General features: G+C 39.9%; 1 protein-coding gene across 15 annotated transcripts in view; it reads right to left on the bottom strand.

The window, feature by feature from the left end:
- DMXL1 (Dmx like 1) overlaps positions 1–25,294 on the bottom strand; it is a 180,923-nt gene that overhangs the window by 58,826 nt on the left and 96,803 nt on the right. For 7 of the 15 annotated variants that reach the window (XR_016235167.1, XM_089334832.1, XM_070076024.2 and 4 more), the window contains 6 exons: positions 21,709–21,785; positions 17,350–17,477; positions 16,639–16,887; positions 16,202–16,315; positions 6,329–6,507; positions 805–941 (listed from right to left, as the gene is read on the bottom strand). Coding sequence is in view for 10 of the 15 variants with exons in the window: in XM_089334832.1 (XP_089190958.1) it covers positions 805–941; positions 6,329–6,507; positions 16,202–16,315; positions 16,639–16,887; positions 17,350–17,477; positions 21,709–21,785 (884 nt within the window). In the remaining 5 variants the exon portion in view is untranslated. Of the gene's footprint in view, positions 1–804; positions 942–6,328; positions 6,508–16,201; positions 16,316–16,638; positions 16,888–17,349; positions 17,478–21,708; positions 21,786–25,294 lie in introns of those variants that run through there. The other 8 variants (XR_016235168.1, XM_070076029.2, XM_070076030.2 and 5 more) reach the window with 3 other exon arrangements.

Raw genomic sequence — 25,294 nt, 5'->3', positions numbered from 1 at the left:
GCTTATTTCATTTGGTATACATGCTCAAGGTTCATCTGCGCATGTGCAAGAACAGTCTTCCTGTTTCAGTCTCAGTAATGCTCTATTACACAGACACAGAATTCTGGTTCTATGTCCACCTGTCTCCAGATACTCGCACAGCTTTATGCCTTGGTTACTATGAGTAATACTGCTTTGAATGTGGATGTACAGATGTCTGCTCGAGTTCCTGCTTTGAATTCAATGGGATATATGTTCAGAAGTAGAACTGCTAGATCACACAGAAAGTCTATCTTTAATGTTTTGAGAAACTACCATATAGTTTTCCACAGCAACTGCACTATTTTATATTCCCAATAGCAGTGCACAGAGTTTCCAATTTTGTCCCATCCTTGTAAGCACTGCTGTTTTGTTTTAATGAAAATGTGATGGTGTCCAATCACCATGGTTTTTATTTGAATCTTCCTAACTACTAGAGCATCTTTTCATGTGCTTATTAGCCATTTGTATACCTTCTTTACAGAAATGTCTATTTAACTACCTAATCCATTTTAAAAACTCAGTCATCTGTTCTACCATTATTGAGTTACCTAGTTTAACTATTCAGTCTTGTAATTGTATTATATATATTAAAAACCTAAAATTATTTCAATAGGAAAAATCCCTATCATAGCAGTAAAAAACAATCTTAAAACAACTTTTCAATACAGAAATATTTTATTATCTCCAATACACTTATTAATTTCTCACGTAGTATTTTCAAAAATATTATTCATGTAAGCCATGATGATTTTTAAAAAATATATAAAATAAAGTATACCATACCTATATGAATTTGAATTAGAATGCTCCTGGAGATGAAAATCTGAAGCTGAAACATCATCGTCATCATCATCATCACCACTTTCCATACTCTCCTCTGAGTCATATTCTGCTCTACTTTGGGAAGGGGGTAGAAAAGGCTAAAATAAAGAAGTTCAAAAAATTAACAAGTTGTTATTCAAACACCTGATTTAATACATTTAGTCTAGCGATAACAATTCATCCCACTTATAGACACTTCATCAAAGAAGGTAACTATTATTTCCTGTTCTATGCCTTTGACATTAACATCACTTTGCACAAATCTGGTATTTATTCATTCAACAAAAAACTTATTAAGGGTCCATTATGCACCAAAAAGTATTATTAATGAAAGAATTCTTAACACAGATAGTGTCACTACCCTCATAGAGCTTACATTTTAGTGGTAAGGACAGGCAGAATACAGACAATTAAATAAAAATTGTATTAAGTGCCATAAAGAAAAAAAATGCTGGGGTCAGTGCTGTGGCATAGCAGGTAAAGCCGCCACCTGCCATGCCAGCATCCCATATGGGTGCCAGTTCGAGTCCTGGCTGCTCCACTTCTGATCCAGGTCCCTACTAATGTGCCTGGGAAAGCAGCGTAAGACGATCCAAGTCCTTGGGCTCCTACATCCTTGTGAGAGACCAAGAATAAGCTCTTGGCTTCGCATCAGCCCAGCTCCAGATGCTGTGGCCATTTGGGGAATGAACCGGCAGATGGAAGAATTCTCTCTCTCTCTCTCCCTGCATGTGCATCTGGTTCTCTGTAACTCTGCCTTTCAAGAAAATATGTAAATATTTAAAAAACGTTGAGATGGAAATATGTAGTACCGAGATAAGCTCCTCAGGGAAGGACTCTGAAAAGCAGCATCTCAGAAGCAAGCATTCAGACCAGTGGTTCAGACGCCACCGTCGGAGCACCTGGGTTTGATACCCAGCTCTGGGATCCAGCTTCGTGCTAATGAAGACCCTTGGAGGCAGCGATGATGGCTCAAGCAATCAAGTTTCTGCCACTCAAATAGGAAAGAAAGCCGATGACACTCCTGGCTTCAGCCCTAGCCCAGCCCTAGATGTTGCAGGCACTGGGGGAGTCAACTCATAGACAGGAGCCAACTCTAATAATAAATTTCTTTTTTTTAAAACAAGCAATTAAGTGACAATACATAATGGCAAAAGGAATAGTCATCTATATAGCAAGAGCAGGAAGAAAGCATTTTAGGCAATGGAAAGGGCATGTAGAAAGGCTTTAATATGGGAAACCACTTAGTATAAAAAATAGGGTTTGGCATGAGCTTGCACAGAAATATAGTAAGTGCAGGAGAAAGGCTGAAGAAAACAACAGATTAGAGTTCAGACAGGGTCTTAACAGGCTCTGGAAAATGAATATAGTAGAATGTCACAAGTGAGTTTTTGATAGGCAACAAGTGTTGAGATTTGTACTTTCTGAACATCACAGTAACTACTCTCTTTCAAATTTTAAAAACTTTTTAAAAAAGACTATTTATTTATTTGAGAGTTAGAGTTGCAGATAGTGAGAGGAAGAGACAAGGAGAAAGGTCTTCCTTCCCTTGGTTCACTCCCCAAACGGCTGCAACGATCAGGACTGCACCAATCTGAAGCCAGGAGCCAGGAGCCAGGAGCCAGGAGCCAGGAGCTTTTTCCCAATCTCCCACGTAGGTGCAGGGGCCCAAGCACCTGGGCCATCTTCCACTGCTCTCCCAGGCCATAGCAGAGAGCTGGATCGGAAGAGGAGCAGTTCAGACTAGAACCGGCGTCCATATAGGATGCTGGCACCGCAAGCAGAGGATTAACCTACTGTGCCACGGTGCTGGCTCCCAAACATTTTTTAAAAAGATTTATTTATTTGGGCCGGCGCCGCGGCTCACTAGGCTAATCCTCCACCTAGCGGCGCCGGCACACCGGGTTCTAGTCCCGGTCGGGGCGCCGGATTCTGTCCCGGTGGCCCCTCTTCCAGGCCAGCCCTCTGCTGTGGCCAGGGAGTGCAGTGGAGGATGGCCCAGGTGCTTGGGCCCTGCACCCCATGGGAGACCAGGAAAAGCACCTGGCTCCTGGCTCCTGCCATCGGATCAGCGCGGTGCGCCGGCCGCAGCGGCCATTGGAGGGTGAACCAACAGCAAAGGAAGACCTTTCTCTCTGTCTCTCTCTCTCACTGTCCACTCTGCCTGTCCAAAAAAAAAAAAAAAAAAAAAAAAAAGATTTATTTATTTGAAAGGCTCAGAGTCAGAGATAAAGAGGGAGAGACAGAGAGACAGAGACATCGATGTTCAATGCCCAAATGCTTACAATACTCAGGGCTGTGCCAGGCTGAAGCCAGGAGCCAGGAACTCTACCTGGGTCTCTGACATCAGTGGCAGGAACTCAAGTTCTTGGGCCATCTTCCACTATCTTCCCAGGAGCATTAGTAGGAAGCTGGATTGGAAGCAGAGGAGCTGCTTCCAATAAATCAGTACTCTGATATGGGACACAGGCAGCATAAGCCACAGCTTAATATGTTGTATGACAATGTCCAACACTTAAATTATGTTTAAAGAATTTTTATTGATATATAATAGCTTCACATACTTTAGAATAAAGGTGATATTTCAATATATGTATACAATGTGTAATGACCAGATCAAAGTAACTGGGATAACCATCACTTTAAATAGTTATAATTTCCTTGTGTTGGGAACATTAAAAAATCCTATCTACTAGCTTTTTTGAAACACACAATCAGGAGAGGTTTGGCCTAGTAAAGACGCCAGTTACGATGCATGTCTCTCGTATCAGAGCACCTGACTCCCACTTCTGACAGCAGCTTCCTGCTAGTGTTGACCCTGGAAGGGACAATGAAAGTTCAAGTAACTGGGCAATGTCACCCATGTGGGAGACCTAGGTTGAGTCCCCTGCTCCTGCCTTTGTCCCAATCCAGTCCAGTCCTGGCTATTTTGTGGTTGATGAATGGGAGTGAATCTGCAGATGGGAGCTCCCTCTCTCTTTCTGTGTGTGTGTGAGAGAGAGAGCGAGACAGAGAGAGATTGATTGCTTCTCAAATAAACTGATTTTAAAAGAAACCTCAATAGCAATTAGTTAACATCTCAACTAACCTGACAGGGGTAAGGCAGACTAGCCAGAGATTTAAAAAGGAAACCAGGAACAAGAAAGTTAAAGAAGGCCTTGCTAACCAACAATCCTATATCTGGCAGAATCATTCTTCAAACATGAGGGTGAAACAGACATTCCCAGATAGATAAAGCACTTAATAAACAATATTGACTGCAAAGGCAGTGAGGTGCAAGGAGGCACAAACTCCCATTATTACCTACAAGCACGCACAATACAAAAATAATAAAAGGCACAGCTTAATAGGCAGGGGAGACTGATGTCATCAGAATCGTTATCTGTGAATTAATGGAAGGAAGGAAAACATCTGGAAGTGGAGTTTGAAGGATTTGGCAAGAGACATACAAAGGTAATCCCTGCTCTGCACAGTAGTTTAGAACTACAACAATGACCATGTAAACAGAAACCACAAAACAAATCTTAATAATCACTGGGAAAAATTTTAAGTGTTCTGTGGTCCTGAAGAGTATCTGTCAAAACACTACAAACTCCTACCATTGACTATAAATGTAGGGGAAATTTTGAAAAAAAAATTTTGAATTTCTATTTAATACTACTAGCATCATAGCAACACTAAGAATTAAGTGAATTATTTGTAAAAAGCTATCAAGCTATCAAGAGTAGTTTGGGCCTGCATTGTGGCACAACAGGTTAAGCTGCTGCATGCAATGCTGGCATCCCATAAGGATACCTAAGTGAGTGCCAGCTGCTCCACTTTCAATCCAGCTCCTTGCTAAGGCACCTGGAAAGCAGCAGAAGCTAATCCAAGGGTTTGGGCCCCTTCACCCATGTGGGGGACTCAGCTGAAGTTCCTGGATTTGGGCTGGGCCCCTGGCCACAGTGGCCATTTGGGGAGTGAATCAGCAGATGGAAGATGCATCTCTCTCTCTCTCTCTCTCTCTCTCTACAGCTCTCCTTCTCTGTAACTGTAACTCTGCCTATTAAACAAATAAAAAAAAATTTTTTTAGAGTAGTTAGAACAGTTTGCCTTCTTCTAATTCTGTAACTTAGGATATGAAGCAAATATTTTTTCTTAACAAATTCTCACACTTTTATCAAAGTCTGCATCCATCTCCAGCATTTTATTCTTTGAACTTAAAATGTTGTAAAGTCCATTAACAAAGCTTTTGCCAACACTATGTCTGGAATTTCATTCTGTACTTTTTTTTATCTTAGTTGGCCAAAACCATTTACTAATTATCTCATTTAAAAATATCATCAGTTTTTCATGGGAGATAAGAAAGTAAAACAACCACATGCTTTGCTGTCTGTGTGAACTGACAGACGCTATATGATTAATCAGTGGCAGACTTCAAAGTAGGATAGGACAGGGTGGAAAGTATCATTATGTTCTTACAACCATACATATAGGCCGGCGCCGCGGCTCACAAGGCTAATCCTCCGCCTTGCGGCGCCGGCACACCGGGTTCTAGTCCCGGTTGGGGCACCGGATTCTGTCCCGGTTACCCCTCTTCCAGGCCAGCTCTCTGCTGTGGCCAGGGAGTGCAGTGGAGGATGGCCCGATTGCTTGGGCCCTGCACCCCATGGGAGACCAGGATAAGTACCTGGCTCCTGCCTTAGGATCAGCGCGGTGCGCCAGCTGCGGCGGCCACTGGAGGGTGAACCAACGGCAAAGGAAGACCTTTCTCTCTGTCTCTCTCTCTCACTGTCCACTCTGCCTGCCAAAAAAAAAAAAAAAAAAAAAAAAAAAACAACCCAAACCAAAACAACCATACATATGAAATCTGTTCCCTTTATATTAATGAAACAACAACAAAAGGGAAAGACCTCACATGGTTGGTCACTGATCACGAGGTGCATTTGTTACTGACATGGTGGTTTGTGTAATGATGAGCTTCCCTGTTAGGGAAGTTGGTACTTTACGTAGTTATTCATTTACTATACCATGGTAAACTTCATTTGAACTGTGTTGAGGGCATTACTTAACTAAACACTGGTAAATAAAATTTGTGGATACCAGAAAAATACAAGACTGACTATACTACATACAAACACACACATACACAAAGATGAGTAAGGCTGAGAGATGACCAGGGCAGTTTGACATCTGATGGTCCTCATTCCTTAACTTACCAAGTACCTTAACCCTAAGTGCTAACCAAGTTCTATTTTTATCTGATTTAACAACTTTTGTCTGTTTAAAATGCAAAAATCACAATTTATTAAAAACTGCCTTAAAAACTGACCGGAAGCATGGTGAAAATATTTTAGGATACATTTTTTGGAATGTAGCTGACATAAATGAAAATTTTCAAAATCAGAGTGAGAAAATATTTGGAAATACCAGCAGTAGCACTCATTTAAAAAACCTTCATGTGCATTTGAGCACGTGAACACTGACTTGAACAGCGCTGCACTACCTTGGCTATGAAATAGTCCCAGATACTGAGCTCAGGCGGGATGAACTTCTCCCTGACCGTCAGCGACTCCCGGCTTCCTGGCGGCGAGGAAGAGTTCAGTGGGGCAGATGCTCTGCAAGACATGTTTGATGGCCTGAAACGTTTGTTCTGTTTTTCTCCTTCTTCAACTAGTGAAGAAACTAACAAAAAGAGAGTAAAATGTTATTGAAGTAAATATTATTTTCACTGCACTTATTTTACTTTTCTTTATATAAAACCTAAGGTTAACTACAAGCAAGTATATCTGAAACAATAAGATTATGATTATTAAGCTATAGAGCAAGTAATAGGTAGGGGAAAAGAGACCAAAAACACTTTGTATAGTGACCTTTGCTTTTACCTCAAATTGTCCCTCACTCACTGAATATTCACTTACCTACTATACACACACACACACACACACACACACACACACATACAGGATAACAGGATGCAATATTTGTCTGTAAATCAGTCAACAATTCATCTAGGAACATGGAAGGAGATGTCCGACATCCTTTTAGTTTCTTTAATGATACCATGGGATGTCAATGTTAATTAAAGGCAACAACTCACTTCTGAAAGTCTTCAGTAATCACCTGGCCTTATAAAACCATACTTATCATTAGCAAAGATAAAGTTCAAGCACTATAACTACCTAATCAGACTTATTCAAGTGTATGGAAGTGGCTCAGAAGTGAAGTTTTCTAGTAAATGGAATTACCAAAGAAGAAAGTGAATATATAATCTTCACTTTTTTATTTTGGGAACACTCTCCAATTAGTCCTTAGAAGAGGAAAGACATTAGCATAAAAATAGCAATACAAATGTCTAATCAATACTAGGTCACAAGATGCAAATCACCAGCAAACAATCAAGGCTCTTCAAACATAGGCATGATCTAATTTATGGGCAAACAACACTACTGAGTTATACCAATATTCTCCTTCAGTGATTCCAGTGAGATTTTACTTACCTTTCAAAGGGATAAAAATATCTGCTCTGTAATATAATTTTGTTTTATTGTTTGAAGCTACGCAGCATGCAGACACAGCATGCACATGCCTATATCAAGCTGAGTTTAACAAAGTGATTCTGATAATCCAGACAACAGGAAAGATGGACAAAATATTAGTATTCTAAGATTTGACCAAAAAGCGTTATGATTGCATTTTCAAATGCTTTTAAAAGGAACTGTCAGACTAAATGTGGTTTTTTTCTTTCTTATTAACATTTGATATTCAGAACTCAAGTTTACAATAATATTTGCTGTACACATTAACACAATCTAAAACTAAACTGAAAAACTTGGAGGCAGAGCTTATGAATTAGAAAGAGTGTAGAGAGGTTAGAAAAGTAGCTGAAGAGAAACCAAGGCATTCAAGGGAAGGGAAAGCAAGAATCAACTTCTAATATGCACTCAAAAAATAAGTTTCTTAATTGCTTTGATACAGAGAAACCACTCCTTAGAAGTATACATGTCAAAACAGAATGCGCAGACAAATACAACTTCTTTCTCTTAAAAAATCCCTTCCTCACTCTGAGAAATGGGCAATGTGGTTTTCTCAGAATTGTCAAAGTCACCCAAAAGAATTCAAAATAGAAATGAAGTAATGGTTAAGAGGCTGACTCTAAGGAGTGTGCGGTGCAGATAAATAAAAAAGATAACAGTGCTTTAAAGTTCTTCTGTACTACTGGATTTGTTACCACATACACCTATTATTGTGGTTAAAATCAAAACTAAGAGGAAGACGTTGGTTTTTTTTTTTTTTTTTTGGACAGGCAGAGTGGACAGTGAGAGAGAGAGACAGAGAGAAAGGTCTTCCTTTGTTCCTTTGCCGTTGGTTCACCCTCCAATGGCCGCCGCGGCCGGTGCACCACGCTGATCTGATGGCAAGAGCCAGGTGCTTCTCCTGGTCTCCCATGGGGTGCAGGGCCCAAGCACTTGGGCCATCCTCCACTGCACTCCTGGGCCACAGCAGAGAGCTGGCCTGGATTAGGGGCAGCCGGGACAGAATCCGGCACCCTGACCGGGACTAGAACCCGGTGTGCCGCGGTTGAGGAAGACGTTTTTGATGGACTAAATATTACAAGTTCAGATTTGCTTTTTCAGTTTATAATTTCCAATCAGATATACTGAAACTAATTTGTGAATGTACATAAAACATCATGGCTTTTAAAACTGAACTTAAAAGTAACCAGCAGAACCGGCTTATTTTCTACCTCTCAGTACCTGGCACCCTTGTTCACAGGGCCACTCCTGAGTGTACAGGGGCACATGAAGCTTCAAAAGGCCCATTTTGCTGGACCTTCATGTTTAGCCCCAATGCGAGGCAGAACAAAAAAGTTAATTTACTTGACTGATGGTTGAAACATTTAATGTTGAGGGGCCGGCATTGTGGTGTGGTGGGTAAAAGCTGCCACCTGCAACACTGGCATCCCTTTTGGTACTGGTTCAAGACCCAGCTGCTCCACTTCTGATTCAGCTCCCTACTCATGTGCCTGGGAAAGCAAAAAAAAGCAGAACATGGTCCAAGTGCTCGGACCCCTGCCTCCCATGTGGGAAATCAAGAAGAAGCTCCTGACTCCTGGATTTCAGCTTAGGCCAGCCCCAGCCACTATGGACATTAGGGGAGTGAGCCAGTGGAAGGAAGATCTCTTTCTCTGTATCTTCCTCTCTCTGTGTAACTCTTTCAATTAAATAAAATAAATAAATCATTAAAAAAGTATTCAATGCTGAAAGAAATACAAATATAAATTATATTCATATAAATTTATATTCATATAAAGATAAAAAAGATTTTAAATCTATTCCTTGCTTTCAGTAAGCCAATGGAGTCTAATTTCACAGTCTTCCAAAAGTTACACATTCACTTTCCTTTTATCATCCAGATTCTTTAGGTAAAAAGTGTGAGAAGTACAAATGCTCATGGACACAAATTACATATAAAAGAAACCCTCACAAATATGTGTGAAACACGATTTCACAAATAAACTTCCAAGAGTCCAAAAAGGAAAAGACTAAAAAGCAGTTAATTGAAGGTATTTCTTAATCCAAAAAGAATGACACTGATGACAAGAAAATAATCTGACAAGGTACCATTGGTTTTTAGAAAGACTGTTTGCCCCTTAAGATCCTTCTAGAACCATTAATCATCTCACACAGGAACTTGAACACACTCCATAAATATCCATAAAACTGAAGTGCTGTAGTGATTTGCCTTCAAATTACAGAGAAGTGTGCGAAACAATTCACTGGAATATGAAAGGAAAATATTCCAACTGCTATTTAGATCTTTTTATTACTAAGTGAGAAAAAGGGGAGAAGGAGAAAAGAAGGGGTTGAGAGAAAGCGAAGAAAAGAAAAGGGAATGGGAAAAGGGAAAGAAGGAGAAACAACAGGGCGGCGGGGAGGGCAGCGGGGGAGCAAAGCTGGGGAAGGAGAGAGTGCAAGAGGAAGAAAACTATCAGTGCTTGTGACCGGGAACCGCATCACACATGAACACACACTTACTGGGAGCTTGTAGTCATTCATGCTTTGAGGGAGGAGTCATGTAATCAGAAATCTAGAGATCACCGCCCAAGAGCAGCGATCTACCCGAACGGCATAATATGTTTCTGTCTATTGAGATTTCAGCTCAAATTCAACAAATGTACTGAAAATCTGAATAGAGTACACATAAACAGTAGAATATTCATCTTAAAAAGGAAGGCAATTCTTCCATACACTACAATAAAGATGAACCTTGAAGATACGTTAAGTGAAATAAGACAGTCACAAAAAAGGTAAATATTATATAATTCCACTTAACGGGAGTACCTTAAGTAGTAAAATTTCTGAAAAAACAAAGAATGGCAGTTACCATCAGATGAGGGGATGACCATTTCATGAAAACGACATGTTTTAGATTTGCAAGATGCAAAAGTTCTGGAGGTCTGTTTCACAAAAATGTGAATATAATTAACACTACCAAACTGTACACTTAAAAATGGTTAACATGGTAAATGTTACTTTTTTTTTTTTAATAAAAAATTAGAATAGAGAATGCACTCAAGCCTTTCTGCTTCAGGACTCTGAACTGCCATAAATACTAGAGAACAGCATTGCATAGAGAGAGAGAGAGCACACACTTAGTCTCAGCCAGAGACGTAGAAATACTGACAGTGTAGGCCAGACAGAGAAGTTCCATTTCTTGTAAGGTTAGCTTCTTCCTTTGTATTAGACTTAAGCAGTGAAATAAAAAGGTAATTATATGTAAAAAATGATACATGTGCATTTCATGGAAGGTTTATTTTTTTTCTATGCATCACCTACCCTGACTATATGAGAACCTGTCTTCCATCACTATTTACAAAAACAAAAACAAAAGGGAGAAAAAACCTGAAGAGAATGCCTTTTAAACTTTCAAATTTATATTATATGATCCTCAATAAAATACTTATATTTTAAGAAAAAAGGTACTACTTTACCACAAAAAATTAGTTATTTTGAGGTTCAATTGCCTTTTAAAAGTTCTTCACAGGCCAGCGCCGCGGCTCACTAGGCTAATCCTCCGCCTTGCGGCGCCGGCACACCAGGTTCTAGTCCCGGTCAGGGCGCCGGATTCTGTCCCGGTGGCCCCTCTTCCAGGCCAGCTCTCTGCTGTGGCCCGGGAGTGCAGTGGAGGATGGCCCAGGTGCTTGGGCCCTGCACCCCATGGGAGACCAGGAAAAGCACCTGGCTCCTGCCATCGGATCAACGCGGTGCGCCAACGGCGGCGGCCATTGGAGGGTGAACCAACGGCAAAGGAAGACCTTTCTCTCTGTCTCTCTCTCACTGTCCACTCTGCCTGTCAAAAAAAAAAAAAAAAAAAAAAAAAAGAAGAAGAAGTTCTTCACAATAAATCACCTTTTAGAAGTACTTGGCATATTCACTACCATTTTAAATAGCTAGTTTTGCTTTGTATTTTAAAATGATTCAAGTCTTACCTTTTCTGGTCAAGAATTTTTGCTATTTTGCCAAAGAAATAATAGCAATGATGTGATAATCACTGCATAGTGAAAACAAAACTTTTATTTTTATACAAGTTCATAGGAAACAGCAAAATATCTAATTTTCTGACCTATATTTAACATAAATAATAAAATATCCAAAGCATACTTTAAAGTATCTAGAACATCTTAACAACCTTGTAGTAAAAAAAAACATACATGCTTACCACAAATAATTCATTTTATATTTCATGCCTCAATTTGGAGACATAAAAAATCATTAATGTAAATTAAGTATAGAAAATTCACAGTTCTTATAATTGAAAATATTATCAGAAATATAATAAAATTCTTAAAAAAAAACTTTATTTTGCCTTACAATATGCATTAAAAAGCAAAAGTATGGATTTCTAACTGTTACCAAAAGAGTAATTTTTTGAAAACTGCAATTGCTTAGCTGATTCTCTAAAAATCAACCATAAGAAAACAATGCAAAAATTCAGGAACACACACATGTACTATAGTTTTGCTTAATTAGAAAATCAAGTTCTTCATTTACATATGATGTAATATTCATAAAGAAATTTAAATGTGATCAAAAGTTAAATTACTTAGATACACTAACATTTTAACTATTCTGATCTACCAAGTTGGTCTAATAAAATTCACCTTTTTCTTCAACCACAAAGGTTAAGTTATATTTAAGTATTATGTCACCAAAATAACTGATACATTAAATATATAACAGATGTGGAGAAAAATATAACTTAGTTCATGAGACTATGTCTGCAAAGAAAATTAAAGTCTGGTTTTATACCAGAGTAAGAAAAACAAATGCTAACTTTCAAATTCTTTTCAGAGTTCTAAGCTTATGTAAATACTGTTTAGAAAATGTCATTTAGCGATTCTAAGTACATATATCATTTCTAATAAGATAGAGTGTTATAACACTATTTTGATTTTTCAGAAAAAAACCAGATTGGCCAGTTTTCATTTGGAAAATTTTAAAGCGACTGAATCCAGAATGTTACTTTACAAAACATTACTTTATTCACTCAGTCTGCAACATATATTGACTGGTACTTAAGGTGTGGGACTCTTGTGGCATCACGATTATCTTCCACAGTAATTCAAACTGGCGGGCTGCTCCCCACTATCGCAAATTCACTCAGGGTGTTGGGCAGCTTTACTTGGTATGCTTTCAGATCAACATAGTAATGCCTTCAAAAATTGAGATTTCAAAACTATTTTACACTGAAACCACGAGTGCTTATGCCTTGTGTTGGCTAATGTTCTGTTCTCAGATGTTTTCTCCCTAGTTTTCAGTGGATCTGCTTCACATGTCTGCTACTTCTAATTATCACTTCCTTCACTTGCCTTCGCTACTTAATGTCTTCTCTCTACCTTTATCTCCTCCTACCCCTTGCCCACTTTTTGTTTTCAAAGTAGTTCAGCTTTGGAACCAGTAGCCCTGAGCCTTCAGAATTTAGTGAGTGTATTCCTTTTTTCTAGTTAACAAACTGACAAATCACACATTCATGTGTTCTTTAAGTGCTGCTAATTATTCTAAGCTATTGAACTACCATGTCCCAACTCAAGAGGTTGGGAGATACAGATGGAGATCATTTTTAGTCATTTTATTTTTGTTTATTTGGGATTCACCAAATAGTAGGATACAGTTTACAATGGTACTTGAAAATGATTTATAAGATGGTGCTCGCTTCGGCAGCACATATACTAAAATTGGAAAATGATTTATAAGATGGCGTTTTTACCTATGAACAACAACTTAAAAATCTGAGTGGTTAAACAAGGATGACTGTGGATTTTGAGTAAAGCTCTTTATACAAAAATGTGCTCAGCAGAAATAGTTAAACAGACTTGATGATCATTAAGAACATATTTTAGGCCAGCGCCAAAGCTCACTAAGCTAATCCTCCGCCTGCAGCGCTGGCACACCAGGTTCTAGTCCTGGTCGGGGCGCCGGATTCTGTCCCGGTTGCCCCTCTTCCAGGCCAGCTCTCTGCTGTGGCCAGGGAGTGCAGTGGAGGATGGCCCAAGTGCTTGGGCCCTGCACCCCATGGGATACCAGGAGAAGCACCTGGCTCCTCCCATCTGATCAGCGCGGTGCGCAGGCCGCAACGTGCCGGCCATGGTGGCCGTTGGAGGGTGAACCAACGGCAAAAGGAAGACCTTTCTCTCTGTCTCTCTCTCTCTCACTGTCCACTCTGCCTGTCAAAAAAAATTTTTAAAATAAAAAATAAAAAAAAATTCGTAAAAAGAACATATTTTGCTTTTTTTGTTTTTTAAAAATCTGTCCTCAGAACTTACCCCTTTAAACATCTCATATTAACAAGATTAAAGGCTTAACAAATGATTTTTCTTAGAACATATTACAAACAGAACCAAAATTAATATATCAACTATTTACTTAATATTAAATTTAACAGAGCTATGACTCTTACTTCCTTTATACTTTGAAACTTTTTCTTGACTTCTGTTATCTAAAGTATATAGTCCAAGATATATTTCACATGAAGTCTTTTTCTAAATCCATGCAAAAATAAATAAATCAAACAGAAAAGCACTGTGTTAAAAATCAGAAAAGAATTTCTAAGAGTTAAAATATTTATTATTTTAATAAACAAAGATGCATTTGGTAAATACAGTAAATCTGCACTTAAAATTTGAAGTTCATAAGGAGGAAAGGTAAAAAAATAAATAAATAAATTCAAGACAATGGACAGGAACCAGAGAGATACAACAGTGAGCAAAGTGTGACAGGCAGGTGAGTGCCAGGCAAGATGGCACAAAGTTTCGGAAGAGGCCATAAGAGCCTTGAGAATTCTCAGTACTTTGTAGCACCCAAAACCGAATTAGCCCCTGGCCTTGCTGAAGCAGCCGGGGCCTTAGCAAGGAAGACATAAACTATCCTATCAATGCCCCTGGCTGTTTCATAAGCACTAATGTGGGGTTAGGTCAAACACCAGCAAAAGATTCAATGTAAAGTTTAGGTCCGAAAAGAGTAATTTTACTTTTCTTGAAACTTAAATTCAAAGCCAGTGTTGTGGTGCAATAGGTTAAGCAACCCCCTGCCTAACCAGAATCCCATATGTAAGCTGGTCCAACTCCCAGCTACTCCACTTCTGATCCAGCTCCCTGCTGACGGCCTGCCAAAGCAGTAGAAGCTTGGGCCCCGTACCCGTGTGGGAGACCTGGAAGAACCTTCTGGCTCCTGGCTTTGGACCAGCCCAGCTCCAGCCATTGCGGCCATTTAGGGAGTGAACCAGCAGATGGAAGACCTCTCTGTCTCTCTGTGTCTGTAACTCTGCCTCTCAAGTAAATAAATCAATCTTAATAGAGAAAAAAAAACTAAATTCCTTTCACCGGGAAGGCAAATGTTTTTTTCCAGAAGAAGCAATGACAAACCACTTCTGCTTCTACAGCAGGGGATGGCATATCCTTACCTATTTTTGTAAATGACATTTTATGAGAACACAGTCACAACAATTTGTCTACACATTATCTATGGCTGCTGGTGTGCTACAAGGTCAGAACTCAATGGCTGTGAAACACCAAAGGCTCTGGAAGGCCTCAATTATATACGTGGCCCTTTACAGAAAAAGTGAATTGAACTTTGCTCAAAGTCGTAAACTGATTTTGCTTTATTGTTCCTATTAAACATAAAAGACTGAATATCTGCCAGTTTACTTCTTTTTGGAAGAGGGAAGTGACATGGATTAGAAATTAAGTGTCTTAGGTAACTTAAGAAACCATTTCGATAAAGGGAAAAAAGTTGTAGGTAGGCCATCATGATTTTTGTTGTGCAATCATCCAGGACTATGACTTAGTAGAAACTGTTTTTAGGGAAGTACAACACTGCTATTAATAATTTTCTACTATTTTAACAAGATAACTTTTTAAACTTTCTTAATAATAATACAGCGTCATCCAAAAATATTATTTATCACAGTATAAATTTTGGCAATAATTTTCTGCCAAATAATGAAGTCAAATTCAAATTTTAGTTTTCCTTTCACACGCACACCTTCCTACATCCTGCCTCATCTCCAAACACATAAATATTCAAACCTACAAACATATATAAAAACATGCATAAGTGAAGTATAAATGGGAGGGAGAAAGTGTCCTAACATTCATAAAGAGATAAGTAATCTTGCTGGGCTCATTCTTAATGTGTGTGTGTATAGTGCTGTTTTTTGAAAAGTATTTAAAAATTTTTTTCATAGTTAGTATACATTGAAATAGGTTTTCAGGTACTATACATTAATCCTTAAATGTACTTCCAGTAACCTCCAAAACTGGAAAACCAAGATCATCATGCATGGGCTAATCACAGAAACACAGAAGCAAAAGCATCATGGAGGTTGTTCTAGAGACAAAGTCTGCTGTTTCAACTGCGTCATAAATATAGTACATATAGTCTTCATGTAAGAAAGTTTCAGAAAAGAGATAAAACCATTTACAACATTTACTTTTCATAGTATTATTAACACTTAGAAATCCAAAAACCCTAATTGCAAATCATAATGCAGCGTCATTGAGTGTGCTTTTCCAGTCATTTCAAGCCATAGTCTGATTTACTATGATCAGCCCATACTCTTTTATTTTTATACACTTAGAAATATGAAAATATAAGGGTAAGAGGATAATAAAAACAAAGAATTTAAAAGCAGAATTAGAAAACAGTTTTCTAAAATGCTAATCAGTTTTAAATCAAAAAATATGGCTTGATTAAAGGAAATTTCTCAATTTTATTTAAATGGCAAACAAAACAAAACTGGCCCACTTTACCCCACTCCCCCCAAAACAACACAAAGCAAGCTGAATTGTAAAAGCCTATTTCTAAAGCTAGTATCTTGCCTGCAGGACTGGTAGGACTATGAGAACTGATGGCTGAGAGAGCTTTGGAAAAGCCCACACACTCCATGGAGAATACCACTACCTGGTGAGGACTAGGCATAGCAAAGTGCCTTCCTGCCAAAGAAAGAAGAAAGAGTCCGTATTTGGGATAGAACAAAAACCAGTACTACAGTGTACTATAAAAAAAATTCCATAGTAAAAGACTTAATACAATTACATTAGAAATTCTATTCACCAGTGCAGGGGCATCTTAAAGATTGAAAACTGCACCAGAATCTGCATTTTCACCAAAAAATTATTTGATCTTGCTTTAATACAATGATCTGTAACAAAAACTGATTACTGTGACTAAATTGAAGTGTGATTACATTTAAAAATTCAGATGACTAATAAACCGGCAGCCTTAAGTAAGATTAAGGAAAAGATTAAAAACTCACCAGGTAAAGTTTTTGAGTCTGTCTGTTCTTTGCTAGGAACATGTGCACCTCCACCAAATATAGCAGACCACATTTTTTCATTTAGAGGATGGGCCACAATCCGAAACAGTTCATTACTGGAATGTGTTGCCAGGCCATGGATGAAGAGACTCAGATACACGGCTGTGAGAATCTCACAGAGTAATACTGTAAGCCCTGACTGGGCTTCTTCACCCGAAGAATTCAAAAGTCGAATTAGACAAGTTATTCCTGGAACCAAAAACAAACACAGCTACACCGACAATAATTATTAAAAGTTAACTACTTTCTTGCAAAGTTTTTAAGTTTTTCTAATTTTGCAGAAAACTGTATTGAATCAGGACTATTTTCTTCCAAGGATTCATAGAGAGCTACAGATTAAATACTGAAAATATGCAATATTACTAAAATCTCACAGTTAAAACTATATTGGCAAAAATGTTTTTCTATCATAAGAGTAAAATTATTTTTAAATAATATAACAACATTTTTAGGTTACTGTAGTATAATTATCTGGGGAATACTAATTTTTAGTGATTACATAATTTGTAATGAATGGTGATGAACTGGCATCAACTCCAGCTATGTTTAACAATGATTATCCCATGGCAAAACCAAACCAAATGTGATTTTCACTCACTAAGATTTTCAAGATGACTAAGAAAAACTCATACAGCTAGAAATTACTTATACCTGGCCATTGAGCTGGTGATGTATTGGGAGTTATTGCTTCATCTAAGCTTCCTGTTTTCAAAGAATGTCGATGAGGAAGCAATACTGTCTGATACACCATTCCAGTAAAATGATTTGTTTGTAATGAACTAAGGAGAAAAAACAGCATTGAAATCTATCATGAATTACATATGTTGGTATTTCCATGCTAAATATAAATTTTTATTAATGGTAACATCATTAATTTAAAGTAGCATACAGTCTAGTGCTATATTTAAAAAAAGTAGCTTTTAAATGTAAATAAACACATTTTCTAAATTAAAGCACATCTGACAGGTTTTAAGAATCCTTATTTATTAAAAGACCTAGAAGAGGAGCCATTGTGGCACAGAGGGTAAAGCTGCTACCTAGGAAGCTGGCATCACATACAGGTTAGAGACCCCATTGCTTCACTTCTGATCCAACTCTGCTAATGCGCCTGAGAAAGCTGCATCAGATAGCCCAAGTGCTTGGACCCCTGAACCCATGTGGGAGACCCAGAAGAAGCTTCTGGCTTCTACCTGGCCCAGACCTAGCCTTTGTGGCCATTTGGAGAGTGAACCACTGGATGGAAGACCTCCCCTACTCTCTGCCTTTCAAATAAATAAATAAATCTGAAAAAAAAAAAAAAAAAAGACCTAGAATAAGTACAAATAAGAACTTTAAATTACAAGGGACTACACATAGCAAGCCTACGTACTGGACTTTATTATTGGGCTTTAAAGTTATTTAACTCAAAGTCTGTTTAGACTCCATTTTATTTCATTCTGATTTTTATTTTTTACTTATTTGAGAGGCCGAGACAGACAGAAAGATCTCCCAACCCTAGATTCATTCCCCAGATGCCTAGATGGGGCCCATCACGGTCTCTCCCACATGTGTGGCAGGATCCCAAAAGCTGAGCCACCACGGCTGCCTTTCAAGGTCTACATCATCAAGCAACTGCAGTCAGGAACCAGAGGTGGGCATCAGCACAAAGTCTCTGACGCGGGATGAGGGCATCCCAGTCGTCATCCTCTCTATTGCTAAATGCCTACCGTTCAGTTTTATTTTAATGATTAGCCTACTCTACGTCAAGCACTCAACTAGGCATATAAAGAAAAACAGTGTCTGTCCCCATGAAATACATACTCTGGTGGGGGAATAAGATGGAAATAATTCTATCATATTGTCCTTAAAGATGAAGTTATGCATCCAATGCTATGAAGGCGATACGGATGAGTACTTCATGTAATCTGGAAAGTCAGTATGAGCTTCCCCCGTACATGACTCTTTAAGACTAAGTAAACAGATGCTCAAAATAACTTGCAGCTTGACAAACTACAAAATAATCATGACAAGATGGTATAAAAATTTTGTCAAATTCTTCAGATATTCCTGTATCATACACTAAACAAATGAATATAATCTGTAGACACAGGAATTTGCTGGTTTAAATCTGCTCTGACTGGTAAATCTCACTGGCCACTGACGTTTTAATGCGTTCCTAGGTAGTTTCTCTTGCCTTACTTCTCAGCTTCAAGATAGCAAAGTAACAACAAAAACCTTCCCTCTTGCTATCATAAACCTATAGAAATGTTGGGAAACCAACAAATAAAAAGTTGAAAATAATGTCACACTCAAAAATAAGAAAATGAACTCTTAAAGGACTAAGGTCAACAAAAGCAACTATGTTTGGAATACACATGTAACCAGAGAGGAAGTGAGGCAATTCATGGAGAATTCAAACATGTAAGATGAACAGACAAGCAAAAATCAACACCAAGCTGTCATCATTTACAATTTCACCTGAGGAAGCAGACTTATCCCAACAGTAAGAAAAGAACGTAAGGCTCAAAGTTTTGAAAATAAAAATAAGTTATAAAAAATAGAAGCAGTTATTACAATGATCAAGAGATTCAGAGTGACATCACCAGCATGACAGACTAGAGAGCTCTGGATTCTCCTTCCACCCATATATGCACCAGACATCAATGCATTATTCCCACCTGAGAGCAAGTCAGAAACCTGCTGAGACACTCCGACACACTGTGTAAGTGTCAGACAGGAGGAACAGTTTTAGGGTTCTATGGCAACCACAGTTAACCACTGCATACTGCTTATTTCAAAATAGTTAGAGAAAGGATTTTTAATGTTCTTACCACAAAGAAATAATAAACATATGAGGTGATATATCAAAATATGACTCTGTGGGGCCGGCGCTGTGACACAGCAGGTAAAGCCATTGCCTACAGTGCCAGCATCCCATATGGGTGCCGGTTTGAGTCCCGACTGTTCCTCTTTCAACCCAGCTCTCTGCTATGGCCTGGGAAAGCAATAGAAGATGGCTCAAGTCCTTGGGCCCCTGCACCTGCGTGGGAGACCTGGAAGAAGCTCCTGGCTCCTGGCTTTTGATCAGCACAACTCTGGCCATTGTGGCTAATTGGGAAGTGAACCAGCGGATAGAAGACACCTCTCTCTGCCTGTCCTCTCTCTGTGTAACTCTGACTTTCAAATAAATAGTCTTTAAAAAATATATGACCCTGTATCCCATAAATATGTACAATTACCTGTCAATTAAGAATAATTTTTTAAAAAAGAACGCTTAAAAATGGAATTTCTAAAAAAAAAAAAACAAAAAAAAAAACCTGTGGCTAAATAAAGACAAGACACTGCGGAATAATAAATCAATGTCTAGAAAATGGATAGAAGATTTTTCCTGAAATGCAACAGAAAGAGAAAAGGAGAACCCAAAAGAAAGTTAAAGAGGGCAGGGAGAACAGGCTAAAAAGTTGTAGTATCTGTGTAACAGGAAAAGAAATAGAAGACATTTGAGACAATATTCAGAAAACAATGTCACACAATTTCAAACAACTAAAAAAATACAGAAAGACCCCATAGAGTGCCAAACAATATTTTGTGAATTCTAGATAAACTGTAGTCAAACTTTAGAACTAGAAAAACCCTACATAGCAGCTCTTCCAGGGCCAGCATTGTGCCACTGGCATCCCACATAGGAGCTTGTTCATGTCTGGCTGCTCCACTTCGCATCCAGCTCCCTGCTAATGGCCTGGGAAAGCAGCAGAAGATGGCCCTAGTCCTTGGCCCCCTGCACCCATGTGGGAGAACCAGAGGAAGCTCCTGGCTTCCAATCAGCCCAGCTCTGGCCGTTTGGCCATACAGGGAGTGAAACAGTGGATAAAAGATCTCTCTGCCTATCCTTCTATGTAATTCTTTTTTTTTTTTTTTAATTGACAGGCAGAGTGGACAGTGAGAGAGAGAGAGAGAGACAGAGAGAAAGGTCTTCCTTTGCCGTTGGTTCACCCTCCAATGGCCGCCACAGCCGGCGCACTGCGCTGATCCGATGGCAGGAGCCAGGTACTTCTCCTAGTCTCCCATGGGGTGCAGGGCCCAAGCACTCGGGCCATCCTCCACTGCACTCCCGGGCCACAGCAGAGAGCTGGCCTGGAAGAGGGGCAACTGGGACAGAATCTGGCGCCCTGACCGGGACCAGAACCTGGTGTGCCGGCGCCGCAAGGCGGAGGATTAGCCTAGGGAGCCGGGGTGCCGGCCTCTATGTAATTCTAACTTTCACATAAATAAATAACACTTTAAATAAAAATTATCTCAATTTAGTCCAAGTTAGTCCCCCTGTCCTCTGGGCTCCCTGGGCTTCTTGGTATCTAACATGTTGCAGAACTTATCATTTAAGTACTATCATACATTATCTATCATTCTTAAAGGAGAGAACTTATCTTATTAATGTTAAAATTCTGAGTACCCATCAGAATGTCTGCATAAGGCAGTGATTAATAATGGTGTTCAGTAAGTTATACTGGTAAGGGTTTACTGAGATCCATTTTCCATAAAGGCATAAACTAACATTTTAAATATGAAAAAAAAGTACTCAACATCTCAGTCATGTGCTTTTTGCATTACTTAAGTAGACTGCTGGGGCCTGCACTGTGGCATGGTAGGTTAATTCTCCACCTGCGTGCTGGCATTCCATATGGGCCCCGGTTCCTGTTCCGGCTGCTCCACTTCCTATCCAGCTCTCTGCTATGGCCAGGTAAAGCAGTAGAAGATGGCCCAAGGTCTTAGGCCCCTGCACCCACATGTGAGACCCAGAAGTTCCTGGCTTCTGGCTATGGATTAGTACAGCTCTGGCCACTGCGGTCAATTGGGGAGTGAACCAGCAGATGAAGGACCCCACCCCCTCTGTAACTCTGACTTTCAAGTAAAATAAATACATCTTAAAAAAAAAATAAAGCAGACTGCTATATATCATTCAAAAGCAAAAAGATAAATATGAAACCTCAATGGATACACAAGCATTCTTAAATTTCAGAAAACCACATTTACCTGTAGTTATGACTACCACAAAGACACTGATAAATACAAGCAGAAAGTGAGGCTGCCAAAGTGTGCATTACATACACCTGGAAGAAAAAAAAACAACAAAATTGCTTAAACATTTTTAAATATAACTTTCAAAATATAATCAGCACTTTTAAACTGCTGGGAAAATTTTATCTGTAAAAATTACTTACTTTTTATTTTTCTCTAACACACATTTCTACCTAAGGAAGTCTCACTACGGAAAATTTAAAGATAATATACCGAGTCCTTTGGTGGAAATTTTAAAACACACACCTGCTATGCAGTTTGATTTTCAGGAGCAAAGAGAACCAGATGTCAGCTACCCAGCAGAGCATGAACCATGTATTTACAAGCAAGTCCTGGGGCCAGTGCTGTGTAGTGGGTAAAGCTGCCACCTGCAGTGCCAGCATCCCACGTGGGCACCGGTTCGAGTCTCAGCTCCTCCACTTCTGATCCAGCTCTCTGGTATGGCCTGGGGAAGCAGTAGAAAATGGCCCAAGTCCTTGGGCCCCTGCACCCACATGGGAGACCTGAAAGAAGCTCCAGGCTCACGGCTTTGTATCAGCCCAGCTCTAGCTATTGTGGCCAATTGGGGAGTGAACCAGTGATTTTCTCTCTTTCTTTTTGCTCTCTGCCTCTCCTTTTCTGTGTAACTCTTTCAAATAAATAAATAAATCTTAAAAAAAAAAAAAAGGAAGCAAGTCCTTGGGACTAGAGTCCGAGAGCAGCAGGGGAAGCAACACAACAGCAGCATCCCTTAGCAGAGTGAAGCCTCGAATCTCAGCTGCTCTGCTTCAAGTCCTTGCTCCCTGCTAATGTTCCTGAGAAAGCACCAAGTGATGGACCAAGTACTTGTGCCACTCACGTGGGAGATCCACATGGAGTTCCTGGCTCCTGGCTTCAGCCTGGCACATACTTGGCCACTGTGCTTATTTGGGGAGTGAACTAGCAGATGGAAGATCTCCCTCCCTCTGTCTTTCCTCTCTGTCACCCTGCTTTTCAAATAAATAAATAAATAAATAAATCTTTTTAAAAACTAAAGGCAAGCCCTACAATACTCAATCTGTTTTTTATTCAATCAAAACATGAAGAAGCACAGACTTAACCAAGAGTTCACCTATGGACAGATTACTGAAGAAGAACAAGCAACCACATATTCTAGTTATCATAGAAATCAACTTGCAGAGTGAAGCTTTATAGAAAGGAGAAAGGATAACGTGGAAAACAGCAATCAGAAGGCAGTAGAATAAGCAAATTTTGAGAAATAGAAGATTCTAAATAGCATGGTAGCAGCCATATGAAAAAAAGAAGCTTAAGGTAGGTAAGAAAGTAGACTTGACTAAATATTTTTTTTAAGATTTATTTGAAAGTCAGAGTTACACAGAAAGAGGAGAGGCAGAGAGAGAGAGAGAGAGAGAGAGAGGTCTTCCCTCTGATGGTTCACTCCCCAATTGGCCGCAACAGCCAAAGCTGCGCCATTCCGAAACCAGGAGCCTCCTCCAGGTCTTCCACGCAGGTGTAGGGGCCCAAGGACTTGGGCCATGTTCTTACTGCTTTCCCAGGCCATAGCAGAGAGCTGGATCGGAAGTGGAGCAGCCGGGACAAAAACCAGCGCCCATATGGGATGCTGGCGTGTCAGGCCAGGGTGTTAACATGCTGTGCCACAGCGCGGCCCCTTGACGAAATATTTTAAGATCAGTTTTGTGATCTGATTATGAAGTACAGTAAGATAAAAACATAATGACAGGTGAAAACATAATTGCTATCTTGTCCAACTGTCAATAAACATGGGACATGAATTAAAATCAACTATATCATAATAGGGGCAGATATCTGGCCTGACAGTTAAGATGCAGTTTAGGACATTCACATCCTATAGCAGAGCTCGTGGCTTAGGGTCCTGGCTCAAGCTCCTGATTCCAGCTTCTTGCTAATGCCGATCCTGGACAGCAGTAGTGATGGCTCAAGCAGTCAGGTTCCTTCCAACCTTCTAGGAGACTTGGACTGGGTTCCTGGGCCTGGCCCCACCTCTATCCATTACCAGTACAGCAGGCATTTGGTGTGGGAGTTTTTTCACTGCCTCTCAAAAAAAGAAAAACAACGGGGCGGGGTGGGGGTGGGGGGGTGGGCACAAGGAAGGTGGTAAAAATAGTGCCAACACTTTGAAATGTCTCTAATACAGAACTGAAGTCATTACTCTATTCACTGAATCTGGGTTGGCCTTGTGACTTGCTTTGACCAAACAGCTCCAACAGAAGTAAACACGTGAGTTCTGAACCCATACCTTGCAAATGCTCTTGTTGCTCTTAAATCCCACAAACAAAATGTGGAGGAAAAAATAAATCTAGGTGGGACTGCGTCCTGTAGACATGTGGTCATATATTATCCTGGGTATTTGTATGAGAAAGTTTCCAAATGACATACAGACTTGAATCAGTATATTTATTAAAGCAGGTGGCTCGGAAGTCCTTGGGCCCCTGCACCTGTGGTGGGGGACCCAGAAGACATTCCTAGCTTTGGATAGGCGCAGCTCCAGCTGTTGTGGCCATTTGGGGAGTGAACCTTCAAACGGAAGACTTCTCTCTCTTTCTCTGTCTCTGTCTCTCTCTTTTTTTTTTTTTTTTTTTTTTTTTGATAGGCAGAGTTAGCGAGAGAGAGACAGAGACAGAGAGAAAGGTCTTCCTTCCTTTTATTCACCCCCCCAAATGGCTGCTACGGCCGGCATGCTGCGCCAATCCGAAGCCAGGAGCCAGGTGCTTCCTCCTGGTCTCCCACACGGGTGCAGGACCCAAGGGCTTGGGCCATCCTCCACTGTCTTCCCAGGCCACAGCAGAGAGCTGGACTGGAAGAGGAGCAACCAGGACAGAATCCGGAGCCCCGACTGGGACTAGAACCTGGGGTGCTGGCTCCGCAGGTGGAGGATTAGCCTAGTGAGCTGCTGCACTGGCCCTCTCCCTTTCTCTCTCTCTCTCTCTACCTCTCCCTCTCTGTAACTCTGCCGAATGAATGAATGAATAAAGTAGATGGCTCGGGGCCAGTGCTGGGGCGTAGCAGGTAAAGCCACTGCCTGCAGAACTGGTATCCCATATGGGTGCCAGTTCAAGTCTCAGCTGCTCCACTTCCAATCCAGCTCTCTGCTATGGCCTGGGAAAGCAGTAGAACAATGTCCAAGTCCTTGGGCCCCTGCACCCACATGGGAGACCTGGAAGAAGTTCCTAACTCCTGGCTTTGGATCAGCCCACCTCTGGCCACTATGGCCATTTGGGGAGTGAACCATTGGATGCAAGACTGACTTACTTTCTCTTTCTTTCTCTCTCTCTGCCTCTGCCTCTCTGTAACTCTGCTTTTCAAATAAGCAAAAAAAAAAAAGAAGAAGAAGAAGAAGAAGAAGATGGTTCTCCTGGATGCTCTGTTTGCCAACAACATGTTTTGGGACTTTCCAGCCTTCACAGTAACATGAGTCAATCCGTATAATAAATCTCTTTCTTTCTAATACATCAAAGTAATTTTAAAAGTTGGCAGAAAAATTAATTAAAAGCTAAATTTATTTTGATGTAACAGTTTTTTT

This window comes from Oryctolagus cuniculus, chromosome 6 (assembly GCF_051225735.1).
Source record: "Oryctolagus cuniculus isolate XC-2025 breed Fujian yellow rabbit chromosome 6, ASM5122573v1, whole genome shotgun sequence".
NCBI classification, from domain to species: Eukaryota; Metazoa; Chordata; class Mammalia; order Lagomorpha; family Leporidae; genus Oryctolagus; species Oryctolagus cuniculus.
Note: the sequence above shows the minus strand (reverse complement) of the source record. Positions and strands in the feature narration are given on the sequence as shown.